Source organism: Oncorhynchus gorbuscha, linkage group LG03 (genome assembly GCF_021184085.1).
Source record: "Oncorhynchus gorbuscha isolate QuinsamMale2020 ecotype Even-year linkage group LG03, OgorEven_v1.0, whole genome shotgun sequence".
NCBI lineage: Eukaryota > Metazoa > Chordata > Actinopteri > Salmoniformes > Salmonidae > Oncorhynchus > Oncorhynchus gorbuscha.
Window position 1 is genome coordinate 17,813,495 of NC_060175.1, and position 14,072 is coordinate 17,827,566.

At 44.5% G+C, this 14,072-nt stretch overlaps 1 protein-coding gene across 5 annotated transcripts in view; it reads right to left on the minus strand.

Annotated features, from left to right (window-relative positions):
• Nucleotides 1-14,072, minus strand: part of LOC124027074 (vitamin D3 receptor B-like) — a 108,251-nt gene that overhangs the window by 45,554 nt on the left and 48,625 nt on the right. For all 5 annotated transcript variants that reach the window (XM_046339631.1, XM_046339626.1, XM_046339640.1 and 2 more), the window contains 2 exons: nt 10,350-10,497; nt 597-727 (listed from right to left, as the gene is read on the minus strand). In XM_046339631.1, the coding sequence (XP_046195587.1) occupies nt 597-727; nt 10,350-10,497 (279 nt within the window). The remainder of the gene's footprint in view (nt 1-596; nt 728-10,349; nt 10,498-14,072) is intronic.

Below are 14,072 nucleotides of genomic sequence, written 5' to 3' on the forward strand. Positions count from 1 at the left end.
CAGTGTGCCATTAAACCCCATTAACAGTTACCTAACAGCAGACTGATAGAAGATCATTTCTCTCTTTAGTGCTCTCTCTGCTCTTTTCAACACACATCTTCCATGGTTCAAAACATCATTCAAAATTCAAGAGATCATTCAGACACTCATGGGAGAGAAATTAGTGTATTTCTTATTAAGAAAAGTTGCCTGACAATGGAATGAAAATACAGTGTGAGTGAGTCAAATGATATTTTCCTTTGTGTGTGCGTGATCATATTATGTGATCTTACACCTCTAATCATGTGTTTCTTAATCCTGGTCCTAGAACCAAGGGGTCTACACACCAGATTAGTACTAAACACCTGATTCTACTAGTCAAAGGTTTAATGATGAGTTGATTGTTTAAATTAGGGGTGTAGTACTATGGCAAAAAATGAAATGTGCACCCCTTTGAGTCAAAATGAAAAAGTATTTCTGACAGAAGAGTTGAGTGGGACGACGTTGCCTCTAGGTACTGATCTAAGGCCAGTTTTGCATGGTTCCCCCTTAGTTGCTGACATTAGGATTTTGGGAAGGGGAACCTAATCCTACATCTGTGCAGAACGGACACTCACACTCCTTCATCATTCCGATGTCCACGCAGCGTTTGAGACGGCAGGCCTGGCAGTGGCGGCGATTGTCCTTGGTGATGGTGCAACTGCCGTTGAAGGGGCATGTGAAGCTAGCCTTACGCTTCATACTGCGTCTGTAGAGGGGGAGAGGAAAGAGAGAGAGTGGCGGTGCGGGGGGAGAGAAGTAGAAAGAGAGAGAGTGGTGGCGGGGGAGAGAAGTAGAAAGAGAGAGAGTGGTGGCGGGGGAGAGAAGTAGAAAGAGAGAGAGAAGTAGAAAGAGAGAGAGTGGGTGGTAGAAAGAGAGAGTGGTGGCAGGGGGGGGGAGAGAAGTAGAAGTAGAGAGAGAGTGGCGGTGGGGTGGGGGGGGAGAAGTAGAAAGAGAGAGAGTGGTGGCAGGTGGGGAGAAGTAGAAAGAAAGAGAGAGTAGCAGGGGGAGAAGTAGAAAGAAAGAGAGAGTGGTGGGCGGGGGGGGGAGAGAAGTAGAAAGAGAGAGAGTGGCGGTGGGGGGAGAGAAGTAGAAAGAGAGAGAGTGGCGGTGGGGGAGAAGTAGAAAGAGAGAGAGTGGTGGCAGGTGGGGAGAAGTAGAAAGAGAGAGAGTAGCAGGGGGGAGAAGTAGAAAGAGAGAGAGTGGTGGTGGGGGAGAAGTAGAAAGAAAAGAGAGAGTGGTGGCAGGTGGGGGGAGAAGTAGAACGAGAGAGAGTAGCAGGGGGGAAGTAGAAAGAGAGAGAGTAGCAGGGGGGGGAGAAGTAGAAAGAGAGAGAGTGGTGGCGGGGGGAGAGAAGTAGAAAGAGAGAGAGTGGTGGCGAGGGGGAGAGAAGTAGAAAGAGAGAGAGTGGTAGAAAAGAGAGAGTGGTAGGCGGGGGAGAGAAGTAGAAAGAGAGAGAGAGTGGCGGTGGGGGAGAGAAGTAGAAAGAGAGAGAGTGGCGGTGGGGGGGAGAGAAGTAGAAGAGAGAGAGAGTGGCGGTGGGGGGGGAGAAGTAGAAAGAGAGAGTGGTGGCGGGGGGAGAGAAGTAGAAAGAGAGAGAGTGGCGGTGGGGGAGAAGTAGAAAGAGAGAGAGTGGTGGCAGGTGGGGGAGAAGTAGAAAGAGAGAGAGTGGTGGCAGGTGGGGGAGAAGTAGAACGAGAGAGAGTAGCAGAGGGGGAGAAGTAGAAAGAGAGAGAGTAGCAGGGGGAGAAGTAGAAAGAGAGAGAGTGGTGGCGGGGGGAGAGAAGTAGAAAGAGAGAGAGTGGTGGCGGGGGAGAGAAGTAGAAAGAGAGAGAGTGGTGGTGGGGGGAGAGAAGTAGAAAGAGAGAGAGTGGGGGGGAGAGAAGTAGAAAGAGAGAGAGTGGCGGTGGGGGGGGGGAGAGAAGTAGAAAGAGAGAGAGTGGTGGCGGGGGGGAGAGAAGTAGAAAGAGAGAGAGTGGCGGTGGGGGGAGAAGGGAAGTAGAAAGAAGAGAGGTGGGGGAAGAGAGAGAGTGGCGGGGAGGGGGAGAAGTAGAAAGAGAGAGAGTGGTGGCAGGTGGGGAGAAGTAGAAAGAGAGAGAGTAGCAGGGGGAGAAGTAGAAAGAGAGAGAGTGGTGGTGAGGGGGGAGAAGTAGAAAGAGAGAGAGTGGTGGCAGGGCAGGGGGGGGGGGAGAAGTAGAAAGAGAGAGAGTAGCAGGGGGAGAAGTAGAAAGAGAGAGAGTAGCAGGGGGAGAAGTAGAAAGAGAGAGAGTGGTGGCGGGGGGAGAGAAGTAGAAAGAGAGAGAGTGGTGGCAGGTGGGGAGAAGTAGAAAGAGAGAGAGTGGTGGCGGGGGGAGAGAAGTAGAAAGAGAGAGAGTGGTGGCAGGTGGCAGCGGGGGGGGAGAAGTAGAAAGAGAGAGAGTGGCGACGGGGGGAGAAGTAGAAAGAGAGAGAGTGGTGGCAGGTGGGGAGAAGTAGAAAGAGAGAGAGTAGCAGGGGGAGAAGTAGAAAGAGAGAGAGTGGTGGCGGGGGAGAGAAGTAGAAAGAGAGAGAGTGGTGGCGGGGGGGAGAAGTAGAAAGAGAGAGAGTGGCAGGGGGGGGGGGGGGAGAGAAGTAGAAAGAGAGAGAGTGGCAGGGGGGAGAAGTAGCGGGGGAGAGAAGTAGAAAAAGAGAGAGTGGCAGCGGGGGGAGAGAAGTAGAAAGAGAGAGAGTGGCAGCGGGGGGAGAGAAGTAGAAAGAGAGAGAGTGGTGGTGGGGGGAGAGAAGTAGAAAGAGAGAGAGTGGTGGCGGGGGAGAGAAGTAGAAAGAGAGAGAGTGGTGGCGGGGGGAGAAGTAGAAAGAGAGAGAGTGGTGGCGGGGGAGAAGTAGAAAGAGAGAGAGTGGTGGCAGGTGGGGAGAAGTAGAAAGAGAGAGAGTAGCAGTGGTGGCAGGGGGGAGAAGTAGAAAAGAGAGAGAGTGGTGGGGAGGGGAGAGAAGTAGAAAGAGAGAGAGTGGCAGCGGGGGGAGAGAAGTAGAAAGAGAGAGAGTGGCGGCGGGGGAGAGAAGTAGAAAGAGAGAGAGTGGTGGCGGGGGGAGAAGTAGAAAGAGAGAAAGTGGTGGTGGGGGGAGAAGTAGAAAGAGAGAGAGTGGTGGCGGGTGGGAGAAGTAGAACGAGAGAGAGTAGCAGGGGGAGAAGTAGAATGAGAGAGAGAGTAGCAGGGGGAGAAGTAGAATGAGAGAGAGTAGCAGGGGGAGAAGTAGAAAGAGAGAGAGTGGTGGCGGGGAGAGAAGTAGAAAGAGAGAGAGTGGTGGCAGGGGGGAGGGGGGAGAAGTAGAAAGAGAGAGAGTGGTGGCGGGGGAGAGAAGTAGAAAGAGAGAGAGTGGTGGCGGGGGAGAGAAGTAGAAAGAGAGAGTGGTGGCAGGGTGAGAGAAGTAGAAAAAAGAGAGAGTGGTGGTGGGGGGAGAGAAGTAGAAAGAGAGAGAGTGGTGGCGGGGGGAGAAGTAGAAAGAGAGAGAGTGGCGGTGTGGGGGAGAGAAGTAGAAAGAGAGAGAGTGGCGGTGGGGGGAGAGAAGTAGAAAGAGAGAGAGTGGTGGGGGGGGAGAGAAGTAGAAAGAGAGAGAGGGGGGAGAGAAGTAGAAAGAGAAAGAGAGAGAGTGGTGGCGGGGGAGAAGTAGAAAAAGAGAGAGAGTAGCAGGGGGAGAGAAGTAGAAAGAGAGAGAGTGGTGGAGAAGGGGGGGAGAGAAGTAGAAAGAGAGAGAGTGGTGGCGGGGGGAGAGAAGTAGAAAGAGAGAGAGTGGTGGCGGGGGGAGAGAAGTAGAAAGAGAGAGATGGAGGAATGTGATGAATGTCCTTAAATATGGTGCTGAAAGCAGCGTGACCGTTTTGCCACACGTTATACTGTATGACCTATGACCTTCCTTGTGACTATCTGAGCTGAATTATTACAATAATGACAAATAGAAAAATATGTTTATAACATTCATGTGCATCACAGTTACTTAAAACTCCAACTACTACTTCAAATGTTATACCTATCAATTGACAGTAAGCACATACAGTGCCTTGTAAAAGTATGCACCATGCAGACCAAGGAGCTCTCCAAACAGGTCAGAGACAAAGCTGTGGAGAAGTACAGATCAGGGTTGGGTTATAAAAAAAGATCAGAAACTTTGAACATCCCACGGAACACCATTAAATACATTATTTAAAAAATGGAAAGAATATGGCACCACAACAAACCTGCCAAGAGAGGGCAGCCCACCAAAACTCACGGACCAGGCAAGGAGGGCATTAATCAGAGAGGCAACAAAGAGACCAAAGGTAACCCTGAAGGGGATGCAAAGCTCCACAGCAGAGATTGGAGTATCTGTCCATACACAGGACCACTTTAAGCCGGACACTTCACAGAGCTGGGCTTTATGGAAGAGTGGCCAGATAAATAGCCATTGCTTAAAGAAAAAAATAAACAAACATGTTTGGTGTTCTCCAAAAGGCATGTGGGAGACTCCCCAAACATATGGAAGAAGGTACTCTGGTCAGATGAGACTAAAATGTAGCTTTTTGGCCATCAAAGAATATAGCTATGTCTGGAGCAAACCCAACACCAACAACATCCCTAGAGTATAGCATGATGGTGGCAGCATCATGCTGTGGGGATGTTTTTCCATCGGCAGGGACTGGGAAACTGGTCAGAATTGAAGGAATGATGGATAGAGCTAAATACAGGGAAATTCTTGAGAGAAACCTGTTTCAGTCTTCCAGAGATTTGAGACTGGGATGGAGGTTCACTTTCCAGCAGGACAAATGACCCTAAGCATACTGCTAAAGCAACACTTGTGTGGTTTAAGGGGGTTTGGCCTAGTCAATGCCCAGACCTCAATCCAATTGAGAATCTGTGGTATCACTTAAAGATTGCTGTACACCAGCGGAACCCATACCACTCAAAAATCCAAGTGGCTAGATGTGCCAAGCTTATAGAGACATACCCCAAGAGAACTGCAGCTGTAATTGCTGCAAAAGGCGGCTCTACAAAGTCTTGACTTTGGGGGTGAATAGTTATGCAGACTTAAGTTATCTGTTTTTTTGTCTTATTTCTTGTTTCACAATAAAAACAATATTTGAATCTTCAAAGTGGTAGGCATGTTGTGTAAATCAAAGGATACAAAAAATCTATTTTAATCTATTTTAATCTAATCTAAATCTATTTTAATTCCAGGTTGTAAGGCAACAAAATAGGAGCCAAAGGGGGTGAATACTTTCCCATAGCCCCTGTACTAGCAGACGCATTTAATTTCAAACTTTACATTTCTCTAGTATAGGCTACTTATATTTAACAATATCAGCATAAGGTGCTTGATAAGTGGTCTGTTCGGTTGGTGTCGGTCTTTTACGGTTTATTGTCCCGGCACTACTATCAATCAGTCAGTAGTGACCGAAATGTGTAATCACGGTGTCATTCCATAAATATTGATATCCTTCACCTCTTCTCTGGTTCCTACTCAAAGAAGCACACACATGCACACATGCCGAGAGAGAGAGAGAGAGAGAGAGAGAGAGAGAGAGAGAGAGAGAGAGAGAGAGAGAGAGAGAGAGAGAGAGAGAGAGAGAGAGAGAGAGAGAATAACCCTTAACGACAAGGTTAATTGATTTATTTGTACATTTCTGCACATTTATTGAATGTTCAATGTTTTAATTATTTTCTTCATTGGCAACAAACTGACACGACACATCCAAGTATATCTGACCAAATTATGAAAGACAAGCATTGTACTTTTGAATTCTGTAAAGGGAGTGTGGAAGAGACAACCATTTTTTCACCTATCAACAATGACAAGCCACCGGGGTCTGACAACTTGAATGGAAAATTACTGAGGATAATAGCGGACAATATTGCCACTCATATTTGCCATATCTTCAATTTAAGCCTGCTATAAAGTGTGTGCACTCAGGCCTGGAGGGAAGCAAAAGTCATTCCACTACCCAAGAATAGTAAAGCCCCCTTTTACTGGCTCAAATAGCCGAACAATCAGCCCATTACCAACCCTTAGTAAACTTTGGGGAAAAAATGTGTTTGACCAGATACAATGTTATTTTACAGTAAACAAAGTGACAGACTTTCAGCATGCTTATAGGGAAGGATTTTCAATAAGCACAGCACTTACACAATTGTCTAATGATAGGCCGAGAGATTGATAAAACGATTGTGGGGGCTGATTTGTTAAGACTTCATTGCGGCTTTTGACATTATCGTTCATAGTCTAGTGCTGGAAAAAACAGGTTATGGCTTTACACCCCCTGCTATATTGTGGATAAAGAGTTACCTGTCTAACAGAACACAGAGGGTGTTCATCGATGGAAGAACATAATCCAGTTAGAATCAGGAATTCCCCAGGGCAGCTGTCTAGTCTATTGTAATATGGTGGTATTTTACGGTGGTATTTTACATTTTGTATTGTAGATACAGTTGAACTTCGGAAGTTTACATACACCTTAGCCAAATACATTTAAACTCAGTTTTTCACAATTCCTGACATGTAATCCTAGTAAAAAATTCCCTGTTTTAGGTCAGTTGGGATCACCACTTTATTTTAAGAATGTGAAATATCAGAATAATAGTAGAGAGGATGATTTATTTCAGCTTTTATTTCTTTCATCACATTCCCACTGGGTCAGAAGTTTACATACAATCAATTAGTATTTGGTAGCATTGCCTTTAAATAGTTTAACTTGGGTCAAACGCTTCGGGTAGCCTTCCACAAGCTTCTCACAATAAGTTTGGTGAATTTTGGCTCCTGACAGAGCTGGTGTAACTGAGTCAGGTTTGTAGGCCTCCTTGCTCGCACACACCTTTTCAGTTCTGCCCACAAATGTTCTATATGATTGAGGTCAGGGCTTTGTGATGGCCACTCCAATACCTTGACTTTGTTATCCTTAAGCAATTTTGCCACAACTTTGAAAGTATGCTTGGTGTCATCGTCCATTTGGAAGACTCATTTGCAACCAAGCTTTAACTTCCTGACCTATGTCTTGAGATGTTGCTTCAAGATATCAACATAATTTTCCTCCTCATGATGCCATCTATTTTGTGAAGTGCACCAGCCCCTCCTGCAGCAAAGCACCCCCACAACATGATGCTGCCACCTCATGCTTCACGGTTGGGATGGTGTTCTTCGGCTTGCTAGCCTCCCCCTTTTTCCTCCGAACATAACGATGGTCATTATGGCCAAACAGTTCTAATTTTGTTTCATGAGACCAGAGGACATTTCTCCAAAAAGTACGATCTTTGTCCCCATGTGTAGATGCAAACCGTGGTCGGTCTTTTTTATGTCGGTTTTGGAGCAATGGCTTCTACCTTGCTGAGTGGCCTTTCAGGTTATGTTGATATATGACTCATTTTTACTGTGGATATAGATACTTTTGTACCTGTTTCCTCCAGCATCTTCACAAGGTCCTTTGCTGTTGTTCTGGGATTGATTTGCACTTTTCGCACCAAAATACGTTCATCTCTAGGAGACAGAACGCGTCTCCTTCCTGAGCGGTATGATGGCTGTGTGGTCCCATGGTGTTTATACTTGCATACTATTGTTTGTACAGATGAATGTGGTGCCTTCAGGCGTTTGGAAATTGCTCCCAAGGATGAACCAGACTTGTGGAGGTCAACTATTTTTTTCTGAGGTCTTGGCTGATTTCTTCTGATTTTCCCATGATATCAAGCAAAGAAGCACTGAGTTTGAAGTTAGGCCTTGAAATACATCCAGAGGTACACCTCCAAAACAACTCCAATTAGCCTATCAGAAGCTTCTAAAGACTGTTTAAAGGCACAGTCAACTTAGTGTATGTAAACTTCTGACCCACTGGAATTGTGATACAGTGAATTATAAGTGAAATAATCTGTTTGTAAACAATTGTTGGAAAAATTACTTGTGTCATGTACAAAGTAGATGTCCTAACCGACTTGCCAAAACTATAGTTTGTTAACAAGAAATTTGTGGAGTGGTTGAAAAACGAGTTTTAATGACTCCAACCTAAGTGTATGTAAACTTCCGACTTCAACTGTATGTAGATGTGTAATACTGTTATATGATACTGTTTAATCTTTTTTTATATATATGTAGTGTAAGTGGCTTAATGTGCTTGGATGCCAGGAAGAGTAGCTGCTGCCTTGGCAACAGCTAATGGGAATCCCTAATACATACAAATACCCAAAACATGATGCAGCCACCAATATGCTTACAAATTTGGAGAGTGGTACTCAGTAATGTGTTTTATTGGATTTGTCCCAAACATAACACTTTGTTTTCAGGAAAAAATGTTAATTGCTTTGCCCCATTTTTTGCAGTATTACTTTAGTGCCTTGTTGCAAACAGGATGCATGTTTTGGAAATGTTTTATTCTTTACAAGATTCCTTCTTTTCACTCTGTCATTTAGGTTAGTATTGTGGAGTAACTACAATGTTGTTGATCATCCTCAGTTTCCTCCTATCACAGCCATTACATTCTGTAACTGTTTTCCAGTCACCATTGGCCTCATAGTTTATTCCCTGAGCGGTTTCCTTCCTCTCCGGCAACTGAGTTAGGAAGGAAACCTGTATCTTTGTAGTGACTGGGTGTTTGTACACCATCCAAAGTGTAATGAATAACTTCACCATGCTCAAAGGGATATTCAATGTTTTACCCATGTACCAATAAGTGCCCTTTTTTGCGAGGCATTGGAAAATCTCCCTGGTCTTTGTGGTTGAATCTGTGTTTGAAATTCACTGTTTGACTGAGGGACCTTACATATAATTGTATTTGTGGGGTACAGAGATGAGGTAGTCATTCAAAAATCATGTTAAACACTATTATTGCACATAGTGATGCCATGCAACTCATTATGTAACTTAAGCACATTTTTACTCCTGAACTTATCTAGGCTTGCATTAATAAAGGGGTGGAATATTTATTGACTGAAGACTTTTCAGCTTTAATTTTTTATTAATTTGTAAAAATTTCAAAAAAACATAATTCCACTTTGGCATTATAGGGTATGGTGTTGAGGCCAGCGACCAAAAAAATCTAAATGTTATACATTTTCAATTCAGGCTGTAACTCCATGTGGAAAAATTCAAACGTGTGCACTCACAAACACACGGACGTGCACACGCACCCCCCCCCCCCCGCATATATCCCTTCCCCACACACTCACAAACACACGGACGTGCACACGCACCCCCCCGCATATATCCCTCCCACACACACACACATGCACACGCACCCCCGGCATATATCCCCCTCCCACACACTCACAAACACGCGGACGTGCACATGCACCCCCCCGCATATATCCCCCCCACATCACAAACACATATGCACACGCACCCCCACCCCCCACACACTCACAAACACATGGACGTGCACACGCACCCCCACATATATCCCCCTCCCACAAACTCACAAACACACGGACGTGTAATTACTGTAAATATGTTAAGAAATATCTTCTTCCTCCTTCTCTGACACACATACAGATGTAGAATCTTAATTTGAGCCAGTTCGCTAGAGCAGGAAAATAATTCTGCAGCATGAGGAAATGTGAATTATTATGTGGATTATAATTAATGGACATTTTTCTAGAGGTTGATACATTTTTCATAAGGGAAAATCAAGTCTGAAATGTCAACGTGGAAATAGAAAAGTTCAGAAGCCTTTTCATATCTCAAATACAACACACGTTTTACATTTCCTGCATTGTAGGAACATTCTCCTGCAATATGATGATCAAATTAATATCCTACATCTGTAAACACGCGCGCACACACACCTGCCTGAAAACAAAGTGTAAGCCAAGGGCTGCTGGGACATAAGTATGGAAAGAATACTAATTTTTCAGTCTTTGTCTTTATACATGAACTGTGTTGACACAGACTTGTCTGAAGGAAGAACAGTACTGGTTCTCCAGCAGCATGTTTACAAGCTGTGTCTGTGTGGAGTCTGAAGTCGCTAGGGCAATGGGCCTGCCTGCTGTACTCTGAGAAGAGGTGTTACACATGAGCTGTGGAAAAATGGACCCATGCAGGAAAACAGACATGCACACATTCACACACATAGAGGAGAGGTAATTTGGTGCATCTTACTTTAAATAGTTGAGTGTACAGTACGTGTGTGTGAGCTTCAGCATGTGATGAACTGTAAATGTATGCATGTCTGGGCGCTTGAACAAGCATGCATAGTATGACACAGTATGTTTGTGCGTGCTCTTATGTAAGCGTGGACGACTGGGCGTAAAGTAGCTTTCCGTGTGTGTGTGTGTGTGTGTGTGTATACCCACAACAAAAGGGCTTGTTGTTGCCAGGAGTGTGTGTGTGTGTGTCCGTACCTGAAGAAACCCTTGCAGCCCTCGCAGGTCATGGCATTGAAGTGGAAACCGGTGGCCTTGTCCCCACACACACCGCAGATCCGCGGTACGTTTCTGTCAAACTCCTCATTGGCCAGAGTGGAGGTACTCACAGCCATATTTTCCATCACTACAGAGAAAGAGAGAGAGAGAGAGAGAAAAATTAACTTTTGTGACCATTGACCTGAAAAGCACACAGCGGGATTAGTCAGTATGTGACCTGTCCTATGACCTCTGGTGGATTAGTCAGTATGTGATCTGTTTTATGACCTCTGGTGGATTAGTCAGTATGTGATCTGTCCTATGACCTCTGGTGGATTAGTCAGTATGTGATCGGTCCTATGACCTCTGGTGGATTAGTCAGTATGTGCCCTGTTTTATGACCTCTGGTGGATTAGTCAGTATGTGACCTGTTTTAGGACCTCTGGTGGATTAGTCAGTATGTGATCTGTCCTATGACCTCTGGTGGATTAGTCAGTATGTGATCTGTCCTGTGACCTCTGTTGGATTAGTCAGTATGTGATCTGTCCTATGACCTCTGGTGGATTAGTCAGTATGTGATCTGTCCTGTGACCTCTGTTGGATTAGTCAGTATGTGATCTGTCCTATGACCTCTGTTGGATTAGTCAGTATGTGATCTGTTTTATGACCTCTGGTGGATTAGTCAGTATGTGCCCTGTTTTATGACCTCTGGTGGATTAGTCAGTATGTGACCTGTTTTATGACCTCTGGTGGATTAGTCAGTATGTGATCTGTCCTATGACCTCTGGTGGATTAGTCAGTATGTGATCTGTCCTGTGACCTCTGTTGGATTAGTCAGTATGTGATCTGTCCTATGACCTCTGGTGGATTAGTCAGTATGTGATCTGTCCTGTGACCTCTGTTGGATTAGTCAGTATGTGATCTGTCCTATGACCTCTGTTGGATTAGTCAGTATGTGATCTGTTTTATGACCTCTGGTGGATTAGTCAGTATGTGATCTGTCCTATGACCTCTGGTGGATTAGTCAGTATGTGATCTGTCCTATGACCTCTGGTGGATTAGTCAGTATGTGCCCTGTTTTATGAGCTCTGGTGGATTAGTCAGTATGTGACCTGTTTTATGACCACTGGTGGATTATATATAATAATAATATAATAATATATGCCATTTAGCAGACGCTTTTATCCAAAGCGACTTACAGTCATGTGTGCATACATTCTACGTATGGGTGGTCCCGGGGATCGAACCCACTACCCTGGCGTTACAAGCGCCATGCTCTACCAACTGAGCTACAGAAGGATTAGTCAGTATGTGATCTGTTTTATGACCACTGGTGGATTAGTCAGTATGTGACCTGTCCTATGACCTCTGGTGGATTAGTCAGTATGTGATCTGTCCTATGACCTCTGGTGGATTAGTCAGTATGTGATCTGTCCTATGACCTCTGGTGGATTAGTCAGTATGTGATCTGTTTTATGAAACACTGGTGGATTAGTCAGTATGTGACCTGTCCTATGACCTCTGGTGGATTAGTCAGTATGTGATCTGTCCTATGACCTCTGGTGGATTAGTCAGTATGTGATCTGTTTTATGACCACTGGTGGATTAGTCAGTATGTGATCTGTTTTATGACCTCTGGTGGATTAGTCAGTATGTGACCTGTCCTATGATCTCTGGTGGATTAGTCAGTATGTGATCTGTCCTATGACCTCTGGTGGATTAGTCAGTATGTGATCTGTCCTATGACCTCTGGTGGATTAGTCAGTATGTGATCTGTTTTATGACCACTGGTGGATTTGTCAGTATGTGATCTGTCCTATGACCACTGGTGGATTAGTCAGTATGTGATCTGTCCTATGACCTCTGGTGGATTAGTCAGTATGTGATCTGTTTTATGACCTCCGATGGCTGCATTGTGGCTCCTGTATATACAGTGCCTTCGGAAAGTATTCAGACCCCTTGACTTTTTCCACATTTTGTTACGTTACAGCCTTATTCTAAAATATATTAAATAAATAAAAAAGAATGAGAGAAACGCCCCAAATCAGGTGTGCCAAGCTTGTAGCACAAACAGACAAGAGTATCAAAGGTTGTGTGTGTGTGTCAGGGGTGTAGGCATGGGAGCTATATTTTTTATGCTCTTCATTTGTCTGTGTTCCAAAGAGGACATTACTTGTATTTTTAACTAAACATGCAAACACCATAGGATGGAATGCATACCAAGCAGTGCACTGGGTTTTTCATATTTTATTAAATATATCAGAACAGGTGAACTGGAATAACATTCAATCTCACGAGATGGGTTGCCAAAAAGAACTAACTGAAAGCCACACCACCAATAAGTCACGAATATGACTACATTGAGGCATATGTCACTGTGCTTCTATGGCTATATGCACCATGCCACTGCATATTTCATTTGTTAATTTAGCAAACAAGATAGCTCATAATCCAGAGCTTTATTCAGTCAACAGACATATATTTATAGCTTCAATTAGCTTTAAAACAGCTAAATGTTCTATCAGCCTAATAGCAGAATGTGTAGAATAGCATGAGATTAGCTATAAAACTACAACTTTGTCATTGCCCCATGGTAAAATGTGTAAAATTGCAGCAATTCGCTGCTTTACCTATAGTTCTGGCTATGCCACTGGTGTTTGTGTGTGTGTGTGTGTGTTTATTTTATTTATTCAGATTTATTTCACCTTTATTTAACCAGGTAGGCTAGTTGAGAACAAGTTCTCATTTGCAACTGCGACCTGGCCAAGATAAAGCATAGCAGTGTGAACAGACAACACAGAGTTACACATGGAGTAAACAATTAACAAGTCAAAAACACAGTTGGAAAAAAAAGAGTGTCTATATACATTGTGTGCAAAAGGCATGAGGAGGTAGGCGAATAATTACAATTTTGCAGATTAACACTGGAGTGATAAATGATCATGTACAGGTAGAGATATTGGTGTGCAAAAGAGCAGAAAAGTAAATAAATAAAAACAGTATGGGGATGAGGTAGGTAAAAATGGGTGGGCTATTTACCGATAGACTATGTACAGCTGCAGCGATCGGTTAGCTGCAAAGATGTTTGAAGTTGGTGAGGTAGATAAGTCTCCAACTTCAGCGATTTTTGCAATTCGTTCCAGTCACAGGCAGCAGAGAACTGGAACGAAAGGCGGCCAAATGAGGTGTTGGCTTTAGGGATGATAAGTGAGATACACCTGCTGGAGCGCGTGCTACGGGTGGGTGTTGCCATCGTGACCAGTGAACTGAGATAAGGCGGAGCTTTACCTAGCATGGACTTGTAGATGACCTGGAGCCAGTGGGTCTGGCGACGAATATGTAGCGAGGGCCAGCCGACTAGAGCATACAGGTCGCAGTGGTGGGTGGTATAAGGTGCTTTAGTGACAAAACGGATGGCACTGTGATAAACTGCATCCAGTTTGCTGAGTAGAGAGTTGGAAGCTATTTTGTAGATGACATCGCCAAAGTCGAGGATCGGTAGGATAGTCAGTTTTACTAGGGTAAGTTCGGCGGCGTGAGTGAAGGAGGCTTTGTTGCGAAATATAAAGCCGACTCTAGATTTGATTTTCGATTGGAGATGTTTGATATGAGTCTGGAAGGAGAGTTTACAGTCTAGCCAGACACCTAGGTACTTATAGATGTCCACATATTCAAGGTCGGAACCATCCAGGGTGGTGATGCTAGTCAGGTGTGCGGGTGCAG